Source organism: Poecile atricapillus, chromosome 35, assembly GCF_030490865.1.
Source record: "Poecile atricapillus isolate bPoeAtr1 chromosome 35, bPoeAtr1.hap1, whole genome shotgun sequence".
NCBI classification, from domain to species: domain Eukaryota; kingdom Metazoa; phylum Chordata; class Aves; order Passeriformes; family Paridae; genus Poecile; species Poecile atricapillus.
The window spans coordinates 2052956-2067297 of record NC_081283.1 but is presented as its reverse complement, the minus strand read 5'-3'; the positions used below and the strand labels follow the sequence as shown (position 1 = coordinate 2067297).

Here is a 14342-nt window from a genome sequence, read left to right as displayed (position 1 = left end):
GGGGGATGGCGGGGGACACCCCCCAACCGGGGCCGCTCCGCGGGACCCCCGGCTGCCACCCCCGCGGGGACACCCCCGGGACCCCGCTCCTCCGTGGGGCGGAGCACAGCCCGGCACCGGGGGGTCACCGGCGGAGCGGGGGAGGGGGTCGGGAGTTGGGAATGGTCCCGGTGCCCTCGGGGGGATCCAGCCCCGCACTGGGCGAGGTCGGGGCGGAGCGGCCCCCGGGACCCCGGGGACAAAGTGGCAGCTGCCGGGGCCGGGCCGGGGCGGCTCTTTGTGCTGCGAAATGGTGGAGCTGGAACTGCGCGGGGGGGGCGGGGAGAACGACAGGGACCGGGACAGACAGACGGACACAGGGCTGGGCAGACACACGACCAGCATCTGTCACCCCGGGCTGTCCCTGCAGACCAAGGGCGACGCTGCTGTTGCGGGGAGGAGGAGGAGGAGGGGGTTCCCCCCTTCCTGGAGACCCCAAGGGACAATGGGGGGGCTCTTCCCCCTCCTGGGGACCCCCAGGGCTGGGGGCTCACAGCACTTGGATCCCTCCAGCCCCCTGAGAACAGGAGCCACAGCACACAAAGCTCGTGAACGTTTTCACCGATGTTTTATTGGAAATGTTAAATACTGGGGGTCCGGCCCCAGCGGAGCCGGGGGTGGGGGTGTTCAGGGGGGCTCAGGCGTGTTCCTCTGCCAGCTTCTCTGCCTTGGCCACCGCCTCCTCGATGGGCCCCACCATGTAGAAAGCCTGCTCAGGCAGGTGGTCGTATTCACCTGGGGGGACACAACGTGTCACAGGGGGAGTGGGAGGCACAGAGGGCTCCCCCAGGCCCCCCGGGGGCCACCTCACCTGCCAGGATCTGCTTGAAGCCCTTGATGGTCTCTTTGAGCGGCACCAACTTGCCCATGTGGCCGGTGAAGACCTCGGCCACCTGGAAGGGCTGGGACAGGAACCGCTGAATCTTGCGGGCACGGGCCACGGTCAGTTTGTCCTCCTCGGACAACTCGTCCATGCCCAGGATGGCGATGATGTCCTGCAGTGACTTGTAGTCCTGGGGAGGGGGACACAGGGGGTGGCCGAGTGGTCAGTGCTGATCCCCCAGCCCAGCAGCCCACGGGGAGGGGCTGCCCCAGCCCCCTCACCTGCAGGATCTTCTGCACACCCCGAGCCACGTCGTAGTGCTCGGGCCCCACGATGTTGGGGTCCATGATGCGGGAGGTGGAGTCCAGGGGGTCCACGGCCGGGTAGATGCCCAGCTCAGCGATGGCGCGGGACAGCACCGTGGTGGCGTCCAAGTGGGCAAAGGTGGTGGCGGGGGCAGGGTCAGTCAAGTCATCGGCCGGCACATAAATAGCCTGGGGACACACAGAAGAGGGGACAGTCGGTCCCAGGCAGGTGACACAGCCCCCCTGGACCCTGGGGTTGGTCCTGCCCTCACCTGCACCGAGGTAATGGAGCCCTTGCGTGTGGTGGTGATGCGTTCCTGCATGGTGCCCATGTCGGTGGCCAGCGTGGGCTGGTAGCCCACGGCCGAGGGGATTCTGCCCAGCAGGGCTGACACCTGTGAGGGGCAGAGCGTGAGGGGCACAGCACGAGGGGCTGTGCAGCAAGGGGCAAGGTGCAACCCCTGTGCCCAGCACAGACCTCGGAGCCGGCCTGGGTGAAGCGGAAGATGTTGTCGATGAAGAGCAGCACGTCCTGACCCTCCTGGTCCCTGAAGTACTCGGCCACCGTCAGCCCCGTCAGGGCCACCCTGGCGCGGGCGCCCGGGGGCTCGTTCATCTGCCCGTAGACCAGGGCGACCTGCGGGTGGGACCCTGGGGTCAGCACGGCGTCACTGCCATGCCTGGCACTTCATCAAGGGACCCAGAACCTCCCCAGGGGACCCAGAACCCCCTCAGGGTCTCTGCACACCTTAGAAGTGGCATCTTTCAGGTTGATGACCCCAGACTCGATCATCTCGTGGTACAAGTCGTTGCCCTCACGGGTCCTTTCGCCCACGCCGGCAAACACTGAGTAACCACCGTGAGCCTTGGCCACGTTGTTGATCAGCTCCATGATCAGCACAGTCTTGCCAACGCCAGCACCTCCAAACAAACCTGGCACGGGGGGAAAAAAGGGTCCTGCTCAGCCCCAAGGCAGCCTGGCTGTCCTCAGGCTCTCCCTTCAGCTCTTTCCTCCTCAGACAGAAAAAGCGTTGCTTCAGCAAGCTCAGGAGAACGAAAGTCATGGAGTGAATCATCAGTGAAGGAAAAGTTCCCCAGAGGAACTGCTGAAAATCCCAGAGGGACCATCAGGTGCCCACCTCCCAGAGCCACCCTTGCTCTGGGGGTCACGTACCGATCTTGCCACCCTTGGCATAGGGAGCCAGCAGATCCACGACCTTGATCCCCGTCACCAGGATCTCCTGCTCGACACTCATCTCCACAAACTCGGGAGCCTCGGCGTGGATAGCAGCAAACCTGGAGCAGAAGAGGAGAGGAAGAGGGTGGGCAGCTGCTCTGAGCCCCCCAGACTGGGGGTGGCAGGGGACAGTCCCCACTGTGACCCAGGAGAGCCAGAGCCACCTCCCTGCTCACACCTGTGCGTCCTCCAGCCCCTCATCACTCACTGTTTGGTCGTGATGGGGCCCCTCTCGTCGATGGGCTCCCCAATGACATTCATGATCCTGCCCAGGGTCTCGGGGCCCACGGGGATGCGGATGGGAGCACCAGAGTCCAGCACCTTCTGTCCCCTCACCAGCCCTTCTGTACCATCCATGGCAATGGTGCGCACGGTGTTCTCTCCTGCCGAGGCCCAAGGACAGCAGTCACCACAGCGTCCTCAGGCTGACTCTGGGGACAGCTGCTGGTGGCCTCCCCAGCGCTTGCCAAGGGGACATTCTGCTGGCAGAATGACCAAGAGGAGCAGCAGGAATAAAATAGCCCTGAGGAAAACCGAGCCCTGCAGCCACAGCCCTCGGGCAGCCATTTTCCTCCTCCTCCTCAGATCGAAATCCGTGGCTTCATCAAGCTCAGGAGAACGAAAGTCATTGGAAACATCATCACAGGAGGACCCCTCCCCGTCCCCGCTGCTCACCCAGGTGCTGAGCCACCTCCAACACCAGCCGCGTCTCCCTGCCCTGCACCTCAAGGGCGTTGAGGATGGGGGGCAGCCCCTCGTCGAACTGCACATCCACCACGGCCCCGATGACGGCCACGATGCGGCCGGTGCTGGAGCCGGCCTTGGCGGCAGGGGCTGCATGGGCGGCATAGTCCCGTCCTGGGGGGAGAGGGACGAGTCAAGGTCGGCCAGCTCCGGGCTCCGTGGGCCCTGGGGGTGCGGAGATGGGGTCCCCTGCAGGCCTCGGGGTGTGCCCGAGAACCCTGAACCTCCTTCGGTGCGCCCAGGACGCCCTGAACTCCCTTCCTCAGCGCACCCTGGACCCCCACACCCCGCTCGGTGCACCCCTGAACCCCTCTCTTGATGAACCCAGGACCCCCTGGCCCCTCCTCAGTGCAGCCAGGAGCTCTGCACCCCACTGTGGGCACACCCGCACCCCTCGGTGCCCGCAGAACCGCCTGAACCCCCTTCCCTCAGCGCAGCCGGGACCCCCTGAACCCCCTTCCCTCAGCGCAGCCGGGACCCCCTGAACCCCCTCCCCCGGCACACCCGCGGTCCCTGCAGCCCCTGAGTGCCCCCACGCCCACCCCCCAGGGCCGCCACTCCTCCGCCGCAGCCCATCCCCGCCTGGCACACCCCACCCCGTCCCGGTAACCGGGGCCTGGCCACCGGCACGCCGCGTCCCCCGCCCGCGCAGGCCCCAAGGTGACCCCGGCTCGCCCCGCACTCACGCGCCCCGACGGCGACGGCCGGGGCGGCCCCGCGGCCGAGGAGCAGCGGGAGGAGATCCCGGCCCGGGGCGGCCCCGCGGGGCAGCAGCGGCCGGGCCGCGGCGGCGGCGGCGGCGGCGGAACGACCCGCGAGCCCCAACATGGCGGCGCCGACTGAGCCCCGCGTCCCGCCCGCCCCTCACGGCCCCCGCGGGGCGGGGCCGCCGAGCCGCGCGTCACCGCCGCACCGCGCACCCATTGGCTGCACCGCCGAGAGGCGCCGGGCGAAGTCGCGCTCCCATTGGTCACATGGATGCGGCGCCCGCTCTGAGTCTCCTCACGATTGGGTTTTGGAGCCATCCATCAAAGCGAGCTGCGGTCTGATAGGGCGGGGTGTGGGAAGGGGCGTGTCCCGGGCGAAGGTCAGCGGAAGTGGCGGCGCACGTGTCCCGCGCTTGTCCTTGGGCGGGCGCCGTGACCGCGGCCGAGGCCGCACCGGGCCCGGCCCGGGCCCGCCTCCGCCCCGGTAGCGTTTCTGCTCCACCCCGCCGTGCCGCCCCTCACCGGGCCCGTGTCTGTCCCGCCCCGCCCCGCCCGGACACCGTGTCCGCTTCACGCCCCGGGTGTCACTGTAGCGCCGCCGGGGGCCGCCCGGTACCGGGCCCTGCTGTCTCCCAGAGGCCAAAACCCCACCCCACCACTCCACCCGGCGACCACCGCACCAGTTCTCTCCTGCCCCGCAACGGAGGGGAACCTGCCCCACTGACCACTCTTGTCCCCAAGGGGCAGAAATCCCACCCGTGACCCCTCCCGGGAGGGGATCCCACTCCACTGACCCCCCCCCAAGGGATGGGATCCCACCCCACTGACCCCTCCCAGGCAGGAATCCCACCTGTGACCCCTCCCAGGAGGGGATCCCACCCCACTGACCCCTCCCAGGAGAGGATCCCACCCCAATGACCCCTCCAGGCGGGGATCCCACCCCAGTGACCCCCCCAAGGGATGGGATCCCACCTCACTGACCCCTCCCAGGCAGGAATCCCACCCGTGACCCTTCCCAGGAGAGGATCCCACCCGTGACCCCTCCCAGGCAGGAATCCCACCCCACTGACCCTTCCAGGAGGGGATCCCACCCCACTGACCCTTCCAGGAGGGGATCCCACCCCACTGACCCTTCCCAGCCAGGAATCCCACCCCAGTGACCCCTCCTGGGAGAGAATCCCACCCCACTGACCCTTCCCAGGAGAGGATCCCACACCAGTGACCCCTCCCAGGCAGGCATCCCACCTGTGACCCCTCCTGGGAGAGGATCCCACCTCACTGACCTTTCCCAGGAAGGAATCCCACCCCACTGACCCTTCCAGGATGGGATCCCACCTCAGTGACCCCTCCTGGGACAGGATCCCACGGATCCCACCCCAGTGACCCCCAAGGGAGGGGATCCCACCCCAGTGACCCCCCTTAGCCCCCACGGCGCTGAGGAACGCACAGGGCCCAGGCCGAAGGAGAGCCAGGGAGTCTTCAACAGTTTATTAGAAAGAATGCAGACATTAAAAAAATCCCAGCTGCTCTGAACATAAATTGAGGTTTTTCAGCCCGGTTCGCAGGCGCCCGCGCGCCCCACGGTCTGTCACTTGCTGCCAAACCCACAGTGCAAATACGATTTGGTCTAAATGTACAGATTGACAAGCAACAATGTACAGCCACACTCGCACCCCGGGCGAGGAGGTGGAAAAGGTTTGGGGGTCACACGGGACCAGGGGCAGGCTCCGGCCACCGCCACCGCTCGGGGGGCTCGGGGGCGAACACCAAAAACGAGGAGAATTTTTTTGTTTTTTAAAGTTTCCTTTTGCAAATACAAACTTTTAGTGGAACAGACCTGAAGACACCACAGAGGGATGCGCCTCGCCTGCTGAATTTGGGGAGCCAATGACAACAGTTTTTTGTTCCCGGTAAAAACAATTTCAGGCCGTGGAGAGAGGGGGAAAAAAATGCTCTTTTACCACTCAGTGTTAATTCAGGGTTCTCCCATTATAATTACATCTGCTACGAGGCAAGGAGGCTCTGTAAACTTTATTGCAACTGTTCTGAACGGATTGCCTACACCTCAATTGGGTTGGTTTGGTGGTTTTTTTTGTTGTTTTTTGGAAGTCTGGAAAACGGTTCATGCATAACATTATTGCCTCTCGTGGCTTTTAAGACCGCCCCGTGCCATGGGACACACCTACCATCAGTGAAGCCATTTAAAATGGACTGAAAATGGGTTAAAGGATGCAGGATCTCCCTTTAGGGCTATCAACTCAGGAATTCTTATCTCAATTATGAAATGTTGTGATGAACTTCTTTCCCCAAAACCCTGAAGACGACGGTTTGCCTTACTCCAGATCCGGCATTTCTAGAGGGGAAAAGAGAGAATTAGTGGTTTTAGGCTTGGTCTGTGGGTTTTATGTTCTGCTTGGTTGGTTTTTAAAAGCTCCCAGGGCACTATTATGTCACAAGGGACATGAGCAAGATGACCTGGCCTCCAACCAAGGAGGTCACGGGGCAGTTTGGGGCCTCTGCCCTCCCCCCTGGCTCTTCCCAAGGGAAAGCCGTGCCAGAGCCACCCTGAGCACGTGCTGCTCCTAAAGCCAAAGCCTCCCTGGACTGCAGCTGCCTGGGAAGGTCAAACTGGTATTTGGGGCTTGCATGGAGAGGCTTTCCCAGATTAGATTTGTCTCCCAGGGCTGGCTTTAGCTGGTGGCCAGGAGGAACATCTGCTGGCCCTGCCCGAGGCTGCATCAGAGCCTTCAGCAGGTGTGTGAGGGGAAAACAACAACAACAACAAAAAACAACTTACTTTCATCATCACTGTCTGGTGAGTCCTGGAAAGGAGAACAAACAACCTTTAAGTGGAGCAGACAGCTCCTCTACCACCCCACCCATCAGCAAAGAGCTGCTGTTCCCAAATCTGGATTTTGAGGTTCCAGAAGTCTCAGTGAGCTCAGTTTGGCCTCACTGCAGACCCACAGTGACCCCCCAGTCACTGCAGAGAGACACAGACACCAAACTGGTGTCCCCAGCACCCTCAGCACCACTGAGAGGGGAGGGAAGGGGCCTCCCCAGGTGACATCACCTGTGCAAACAAGGTTTGGGGCTATTTAAACCTTTTTCAGCGCTGAGGGGGGAGTGCAGGACTTCTGAGCCAGCCCTGCAGGTGTTCACTACACCCACATACTCACATCATCTGCCCCATCTACTTCTGGCAAGTCTACGTCGTCGTCTCCTCCCATGTTGTTCATCATCTGCTCAGAGACAGAACAGCCACACTTTGGGGTGAATCCAACCCCACTCTCCACCCAAAACTGTCCTAAACCAACAGGCCCCCCTTGCTTTAACACATCAGTTGCCCCAGTGAAGGAATTACAAAGTGATGGTGCAAAAAAACCTCAGATTCATCACCTGGCAACTCCCAAAACTTGAGGAATTTGTTGTTCCCTACCTCAGAAAAGCGATCGAAATTGGACATGTCTTCATCTGAATCATCTTCCCAGTCTTTCCAGTTGTTGAAGTCCACGCTGAGCCAGTTGAGCTGCACCAAAACCAGGAGTTATTTAAGGACAAGGAATTATTTAAGGACAAGGAAGTAACTGGCTGTCAGTTAGAACAGGCAGGTTAACGAGAGCTGCCGTGGCATAAGGAGCAGCAAAGTGACCCAAAACTGCTCCAGAATTTGAACATGACCCAAATATTCACAGAATTAAAACCAGGGGAGGCAGCAGATGCCCAGACCCACCTTTGCCCTCTCTTTTGTTAACCTTGGCCATGCCTGACCAGACTCTCCTTTTCGTAAACAACACAAGATGGATCTGTCTGTTCTTTTATGCTTTGATTCCTGAAAAAGACCAAATATCCATTAGTACCATCAGGATGACCTTCACCACGAACTGCTGACATCCCTCCTTTATCTTCACCTCTTCCCTTACTCCTTGTTCTGGAAAATACCACCCAGAGAAGCTTTCCTGGATCTGACTTTGAGCTTTTATGTTCTAAGGAACAATTTTTCCCAAAACCCAGGGAGCAGCCTAAAGAACAGATGGTATTTTTTAGGATCACAGAACCATGGTTTGGGTTGGAAAGGACGTTAAAACCCAAGTTCCAAACCCCTGCCATGGGCAGGGACACCTTCCACTAGCCCAGGTTGCTCCAACACGGCCTTGAACGCTTCCAGGGATGGAACATCTGCAATTTCTCTGGACAACCTGTGCCAGCCCTTCCCCAGCATCAAGAACTCAGAAGAGTCAGGATACTCACATTTGGATCGATATTATTAAAAAGATCGATTTCATTTAAATGTTTGAAGTTATCGCCTCCTCCAAGACAGCTGCAAGAGAAAAAGAAATCCGTATTTAACCTGAAAACATCTTGTAGAAAAAAAACCCTGCTTCTCCTCAGCCCTCCCTAGGCCTGAGTTACTCACCTGAACGTGAGTTTGGACTTTTCAAAATTTACATTTACGTCTTTGCTGTCTTCAACACAGAACTCGATGAAGACGTAGTCCCTCCGGTCGTACCACTTTGCAGAGGCAGGCTGCCTGTGGGCACAGCAGGGACACAAGGGCATTGATTTGCATCAAGAAATCCAACCAAAAAAAACTACTTTCTGCGCTTAAAACCTGCATTTTGAGCTTCCTGTCGTTCTTGAAAGGTGATTTAAGATGAAAGGAGAGAGCAGGAATAAAAAGAAATGATGCATTCGGTGTGTGACGCCCCCAGAAAGCTCCTGGGAGGAGCCACTGAAATCTGAGACTGAAATAAACGTTTCAGCAGATCAAAATTCTGATAAACTTCAAGATGAGCTACTACAGACTGTGGCAGCAGCTCCACCACCTCCAACAGCTGCATGGGCAGACTTCAGAGTGGTTTTTGTCATGCAAAGAGTTAAAACCCAAAGTAACCCAATTAAGCCAGCACAGGTTGGAGAATCTCTGCTCCAGCCTCTTTACAAGCTCCCAAATACTCACACTGGGACTCCCATGGAATTCTTCTGCCTCTGCACAACCATCTCCAAAAGCAACAGTGTGCCCAGGGGAGCTGGGAAAGCCACAGAGCTCTGGACCAGCTCCTGTGTTTGCAGTTCCACCCTGAGAACTCACCTGCAACTCTCTGTGCTCTGTGGAGCGGGGAAAACGACCTGGCTGGGCTGGGACACCTCCTCCCCCCTTCCAGTCCTCCCCTGGCAACTGAGGCCGAGCCCAGGGACCGCCTGCATTCCAGGAGAACCAAACAGTCTCCCGGCAGGGCTGTTGCTAAGGCACAGAGGCCACAGCTGCTCCTCACCCTCGTTTGTCTTCCCGAGCTCAGGGAATCATGGAATGGTTGGGAAGCACCTTAAAGTTCAGCCAGTGCCACCCCTGCCCCGGCAGGGACACCTTTCACTAGCCCAGGTTGGAACAACTAGCCTTGGACACGTCCAGGGATGGGGAATCCTCTGGGAAATCCATTCCAGGGCTTCACCAGCCTCGCAGGGAGGTGTTTCATCCCAACAGCCCATCTTAATCTCCTCTTTAACCCCCTTTATCTGCCATTCCTGTGCCTCCCCAGCCTCACAGGGAGGAATTTTTCCCAGCTGATGCCCCTGCAGAGATGTGCAGTGGGATGGGGTGGAAGGCTCTGGACAAGGATCTAAACCAGGAAAGCTGATGTGACATGGCCTGTGACAGCAGCTGCCAGCTCACCAAGGTGAGGCCCTTGGTGCTGCTCTCTCAGCCAGTATCTGACCAAAAAATAACCTTCCAGACCATTTATTAAGGTGCCCCTCACTAAACTTCCACATCAAGATCTTGACTCACCTGATCATCAATTAATTGTTGGTGTCCTTTATTAAGGTGTTTATTAAGGAATCCTTTGCTAAACTTCCACATCAAGATTTTGACTCACCTGACCATCAATTAATTGTTGGCACTGAGCTGTGGCACATTTAGTAAAGGGACTCACCCGAAGGCTCCTACTGCTCCCATTCACATTTCCTAGGGATGAACCCAACCATGGCACAGCCCAGCTCCAGCTGAACCCCAAACCAGTCACCTCTGAGCTCCCCCAGTGCCACAGTCCTGGACAAACTGGTGCCAGCTCAGGGAAAGGCAGCAGAATGGCCACGATGCTTTGGACAGCCTCCTGTAGGTGCCACAACACCTGAGCAGAGACCAATGTCCAAGGATTTAATTTCCAAGAGCATAAAAACAAGTGGATTCTGAATTCAGCCTTGAGTTTCAGCTGTTCCAGGGGTGAAAACCTGATGCTTCCCCTCATTCCCCATAGCAGCATTTCAGGGAATATTAATTATCACCTTATTCAGGTGAAGTGCAGCAGCAGAGCAGCAATTTTCTTACTGTGGTATTTTTAAACCCTTCTTGGACACAGATTTTCTCTTTTAACGGGGAATGAAAGACTCTCAAGAGGAAAGGAAGATGAGAAATGCCCTGCTCTGTTCCCTCTGTGCTGGGAGACAAAACCCCCCAGCGTGGGGCACTTGGAACGTCGCTCCAGCCCCATTATCCAACAGAAATCTCAGTGTCCCTGCCTGGATGACGCAGGGGCTGAATGGAGTTAACACTTCCCAGTTCTCAATGTCAATGGAGACATCTCCAGCCTTCCCAGGGAGCCGCACGCGTCCCGGCTGCCGGCCCTGACCTCGGCATCTCCGCCAGGATTGGGGATTTGAGGCACCAACAAAACTCCCAGTGCTTCCAGAAATCCCACTCAGCTCAAGGCAACACACACACACATCGAGCTGCAGAGCAGCAAGATCCCAGATAAGTTTTACTTGGCCAAAATCCGCGTTTCTGAACCTAAACCTGCGCTGCTTTCCTGGGAATCCACCCCAAGTGTGCTTGGAATGCGCTGGAGCTGCCTCTCCTCCTTTTATCTGCTTTTCCAATCTCAACCTCCCAAAGGGAGGAGGGAAACCTCCCTGTGAGCTCCAGTCAGGACTCACCCGTTCCAACCAGTAACGCAGGACCCGCCGGAGAGTTGGGATGAGGCGGAAGCCGCAGCTGCTTTTTGTCTCCTGCCCACACGGAGATTCCCAGGAGACAAACCCCACACAGCAGCAGCCCGTGGGGAGCCGTGCACGTGCTCCCAGTGTTCCCACACACCCACGGAAAATCTCCTCTCACAGGCACTGACCCACCACCTGTTACCCGAATCCCCAGGGAGCTCAGCCTCGTGCCAAGGGTGTTTTGGTTATCCAGCACCCCCCTGGGATTTGGAAAAAGGGAATTTAAACGTGCTCCATCCTGGGTGGTTCCCAGTGCTCCATTCCAGTGAGGATTTCCTCTGTCCTGTCCACCTGTGTTTTGGGGACTTCCTGAGCAGCCACGGCCACCCCCACGGCTCCTCTGGCTCTTCCAGTCCCCACATTCCAATGGCAATCGTTATTCCAGCACTGTGGAACAGGTTCTAGAAGCTTCCCAGCAGCACTGATGGGCAATGTGGAGGCTCAGTTTCACTGCAGAGCCCTCAAGGCTCTGCCTGATCCACGGGGGCTCTATTGGATATCCCTGGATATATCCTGGTCTCTGGCACAGCAGCAGCAGCTTCTGACACGCTGAACTCGCCAGTGGAATCTCAAATCTCCCCATCTGTGGCTCTGAGGAAGTTTCCAAACCTGTTCTCGTGTTCTCTGTCTGTATCCTGTGCCTATGGAATCCCATCTTTGTCTCCTGGAAGGATCCTGACAGCTCCCCCAGCTCGAGGACGCTGCAGGAGTCAGATCCTCAACCAGATTTTCCCCTCCCAGACAGCAATAAAACCTGTTTTACAAAGTGACTTTTCCTTTCATTTAGAGACCCTGGAAAGGTGTGTTTTTCATTAAAAAAAGCGCCTCATTTTAGATTTTAGACAATTCTACACAGATGCAGCAGCGCTGCAGTTTCAGGATGATGAAATCTACAGAAATCACACCAAAAAGCTCCAGCTTGATCACTCTCTCACTTTCACTCATGTTAAGATGAAGCACCTCCACTGCTTAGGGTTTGAGAACAAAAGTAAAAGCCTGGCTGGGGACAAGGGACCGAAAACCACCGGTCCCCATAACGCTGTCCTCAGACCAAATTCCTGACAAAACAAAACCTCAGGAAGTGCTACTGCCTCCAGTCCCTCCAGCCAGACACGTGGAGGTCACAGAATCATGGAATGGTTTGGGTTGGAAGGGACCTTGAGGCTCATTCAGCCTCCCCCCCTGCCATGTGCAACCTCCAGCTATCCCAGGCTGCTCCAAACCCTGTCCAACCTGGCCTTGGACACCTCCAGGGATGGGGCATCCTCTGGAAAATCCATCCCAGTGCCTCACCGCCCTCTGAGGAGGAATTTTTGCCCCAATATCTCACTTAACCCTGCTCTCTAGCAGTTGGAAGCCTTGTCCTGCCGCTGGAGATGTGGGAATGCTGCCTGCATCTCCCAGGGCACTGCAGCTCTTCTTTCCCAGCCACTTTTCCCTCCTGAGTGTCACCCCGCACACGGAAAACTCCGGCTCTTCTTTCCTGAGCTCTGCCAGGGAACACTCACGTCGACCGGAGCTCTGCCCCGAGCTGGTTTTGGGTGGCTGAAGCGGCCCCGGGAGAATTCCAAGGAAGGAGATTAATTAGAGCTCCCTGGCACTGCAGCAGCCGGGATTCCGCTCGGGATGCACGTGGAAACACTCGGAGATCCAGCGGCTCACCCACACCGGGGGTTTCCATGCGATTCCACCTCCTCCTGAGGGACCTTTTGGCCCCTCGAATTTCAGCGAATTCTGGAACGGTTCGGGTTGTTAAGGACCTGAAAGCCCGTCCCGTTCCACACCAGCCCTGTCCAGCCTGGCCTTGGACACGCTCAGGGACAGCGCAAAACCCAGGGATGGATTTTACGTGGAAAACTGGAAGTTTACAAACAGATTCGCTCGCCTGCACGCTCTGGATGGTTCCACGCGTTACTTACCGGGAGTTTGCCGCGGTTTCGGCCGCCACCGTTCGGCGGGTGCCGGTGGCCACCGAGGCACCGAGAAACGCGCAGCACCCCCCGAACACCCCCCGCGGCCCCATTCATTCCACACATCCCGGAGCGGGGATGGGAGATCCCGCCCGCACCGCGGAACCGAGCGCGAACCGGGGCCGAGCCGGGAACCGGGGCGCTCCGCCCTCACCCGGTAACCGGGGCCGGGCCCAACCGATAACCGGGACAAGACCGACCGGCGCGGTGGCGGGGCCGCCCAAGGTCAGCACGCGGCGGGAGCCCGCGCTCGGCGGCGCCGGGGCGGCTCCCGCGGTAGCGCCCGCGGCCCGGCGGGGCCTGGCGGGGCCTGCCCGCGCCGCTCCCACCCCCGGGCCTCACATGGCGGATTGCGACGGCTGTGGCGGGCGCTCCCTGCGGCGTGCGGGTCGGGCTCCGGGCGGTGTCGCGGGCTCCGCGGGCGGCGCGGCGGCGGTCGGGCGGTGCCGGGAGGGCTCCGGGGGCTCCGGCGGCGGCTCCGGTGGCTCCGGGCGGGCTCGGGGCTCGGCGCGGCCTCGCTCCCACAATGCCCCGCGCGCGCTCGGCCCGTGGTGACGCAGCAAAATCCCCGCGCCCCGCGCGCGCCGCCTCCTCCCGCCGCCGCCACCGCGCGTGCGCGGCCCCCCCCCGGCGCGCGCCCCCGCCCCGCGCGCGCCCCCGCCCGCTGCCCTTCCAGCAGCTTCTGGGCGCGCATGCGCAGTGCGCGCCGGTGAGCGGGAAGGGGCGCGGAGCGGGGAGGAGACCCCCGGGACCCCCCCACTGTCCTTGTCCCGGTGTTCCCGGGGAGCAGAGCCCGGCCCCAGCAGGCCCCACTCTCCCGTCAGGGAGGTGTGGGGTGAAAAGATCCCTCCTGAGCCTCCTTTTCTCCAGGCCCAGCCCTTTCCCAGCCCCCTCAGGACTTCTCCAGAGCCTTCTCCTGCTGCTCCAGCCCTTCCCCAGCTCCATTCCCATCTCCAGCCCCTCAATGTCTCTGTGGCCCTGAGGGCCCAGAGCTGCACCCAGCGCTGGAGGAGCCCCAGCAGTGCCAGCACAGGGGGACAATCCCTGTCCCCATGGCTGGGACAGCCCAGGTGCCATCCTGGGCACACCTGGGCTCGTGTCCAGCCGCTGGCACCAGCACCCCCAGGGCCTTTCCCAGCTTTCCAGCCCCTCTTCCCCCAACCTGGAGTGTTCCATGGGATCTGTCCTGTCCAGATGGCTCTGTGGAGCTTCCTGCCTTCCAGCAGATCAATATCCCACCCAAGCTGGTGTCATCCACAAACCAGGGCACCCTCGATGCCCTCACCAGGTCATGGATAAAGGTCTGTCCTTCACAGAGTCACCACCTGGACACAGCCCAGCTCCCCACCACCCTGTGGGCCCGGCCAGCAGCCAGGGTTGAACCCCAGGAGTGCACCTGTCCCAAAGCCTTTACAGGAGTCCACAGCTTCTCCCTCATCCACGATTCCCCATTCCCGCCTGCTGCAGGGAAGTGAGGAGCCCTCCCCGAAGGGAGCCCCGAGGGGATGAAGGGGTGACCCT

General features: G+C 59.7%; 2 protein-coding genes and 2 non-coding genes across 5 annotated transcripts; all 4 read right to left on the bottom strand.

The window, feature by feature from the left end:
- Nucleotides 1-588: 588 nt before the first annotated feature.
- ATP5F1B (ATP synthase F1 subunit beta) lies at nucleotides 589-4009 on the bottom strand. The gene is made up of 10 exons (XM_058861028.1): nucleotides 3835-4009; nucleotides 3080-3262; nucleotides 2613-2787; nucleotides 2342-2463; nucleotides 1916-2100; nucleotides 1646-1804; nucleotides 1440-1562; nucleotides 1144-1356; nucleotides 851-1052; nucleotides 589-774 (listed from the first exon to the last, which is right to left on the bottom strand). Exons 1-10 carry the CDS (start codon nucleotides 3974-3976, stop codon nucleotides 677-679), a joined length of 1602 nt encoding a protein of 533 aa, XP_058717011.1. The 5' UTR covers nucleotides 3977-4009; the 3' UTR covers nucleotides 589-676.
- Nucleotides 2178-2252, bottom strand: LOC131590953 (small nucleolar RNA SNORD59). The gene has a single exon (XR_009280224.1). It is a non-coding gene; the product is annotated as a small nucleolar RNA SNORD59 (small nucleolar RNA).
- LOC131590954 (small nucleolar RNA SNORD59) lies at nucleotides 2981-3054 on the bottom strand. Its single transcript, XR_009280225.1, has one exon. It is a non-coding gene; the product is annotated as a small nucleolar RNA SNORD59 (small nucleolar RNA).
- Nucleotides 4010-5328: 1319 nt separating the features above from the next.
- PTGES3 (prostaglandin E synthase 3) lies at nucleotides 5329-13129 on the bottom strand. Of its 2 annotated transcripts, none has more exons than XM_058861061.1 (8): nucleotides 12771-13129; nucleotides 8273-8386; nucleotides 8107-8176; nucleotides 7589-7687; nucleotides 7295-7384; nucleotides 7035-7097; nucleotides 6653-6677; nucleotides 5329-6208 (listed from the first exon to the last, which is right to left on the bottom strand). In XM_058861061.1, the coding sequence occupies exons 1-8, from the start codon at nucleotides 12872-12874 to the stop codon at nucleotides 6189-6191; spliced, it is 585 nt and encodes a 194-aa protein (XP_058717044.1). In that variant the 5' UTR covers nucleotides 12875-13129; the 3' UTR covers nucleotides 5329-6188. The 2 variants fall into 2 exon arrangements, with proteins under 2 accessions (XP_058717044.1, XP_058717045.1); XM_058861062.1 differs by lacking the exon at nucleotides 12771-13129 and adding an exon at nucleotides 8816-12728.
- Between the last annotated feature and the right edge of the window lie 1213 nt (nucleotides 13130-14342).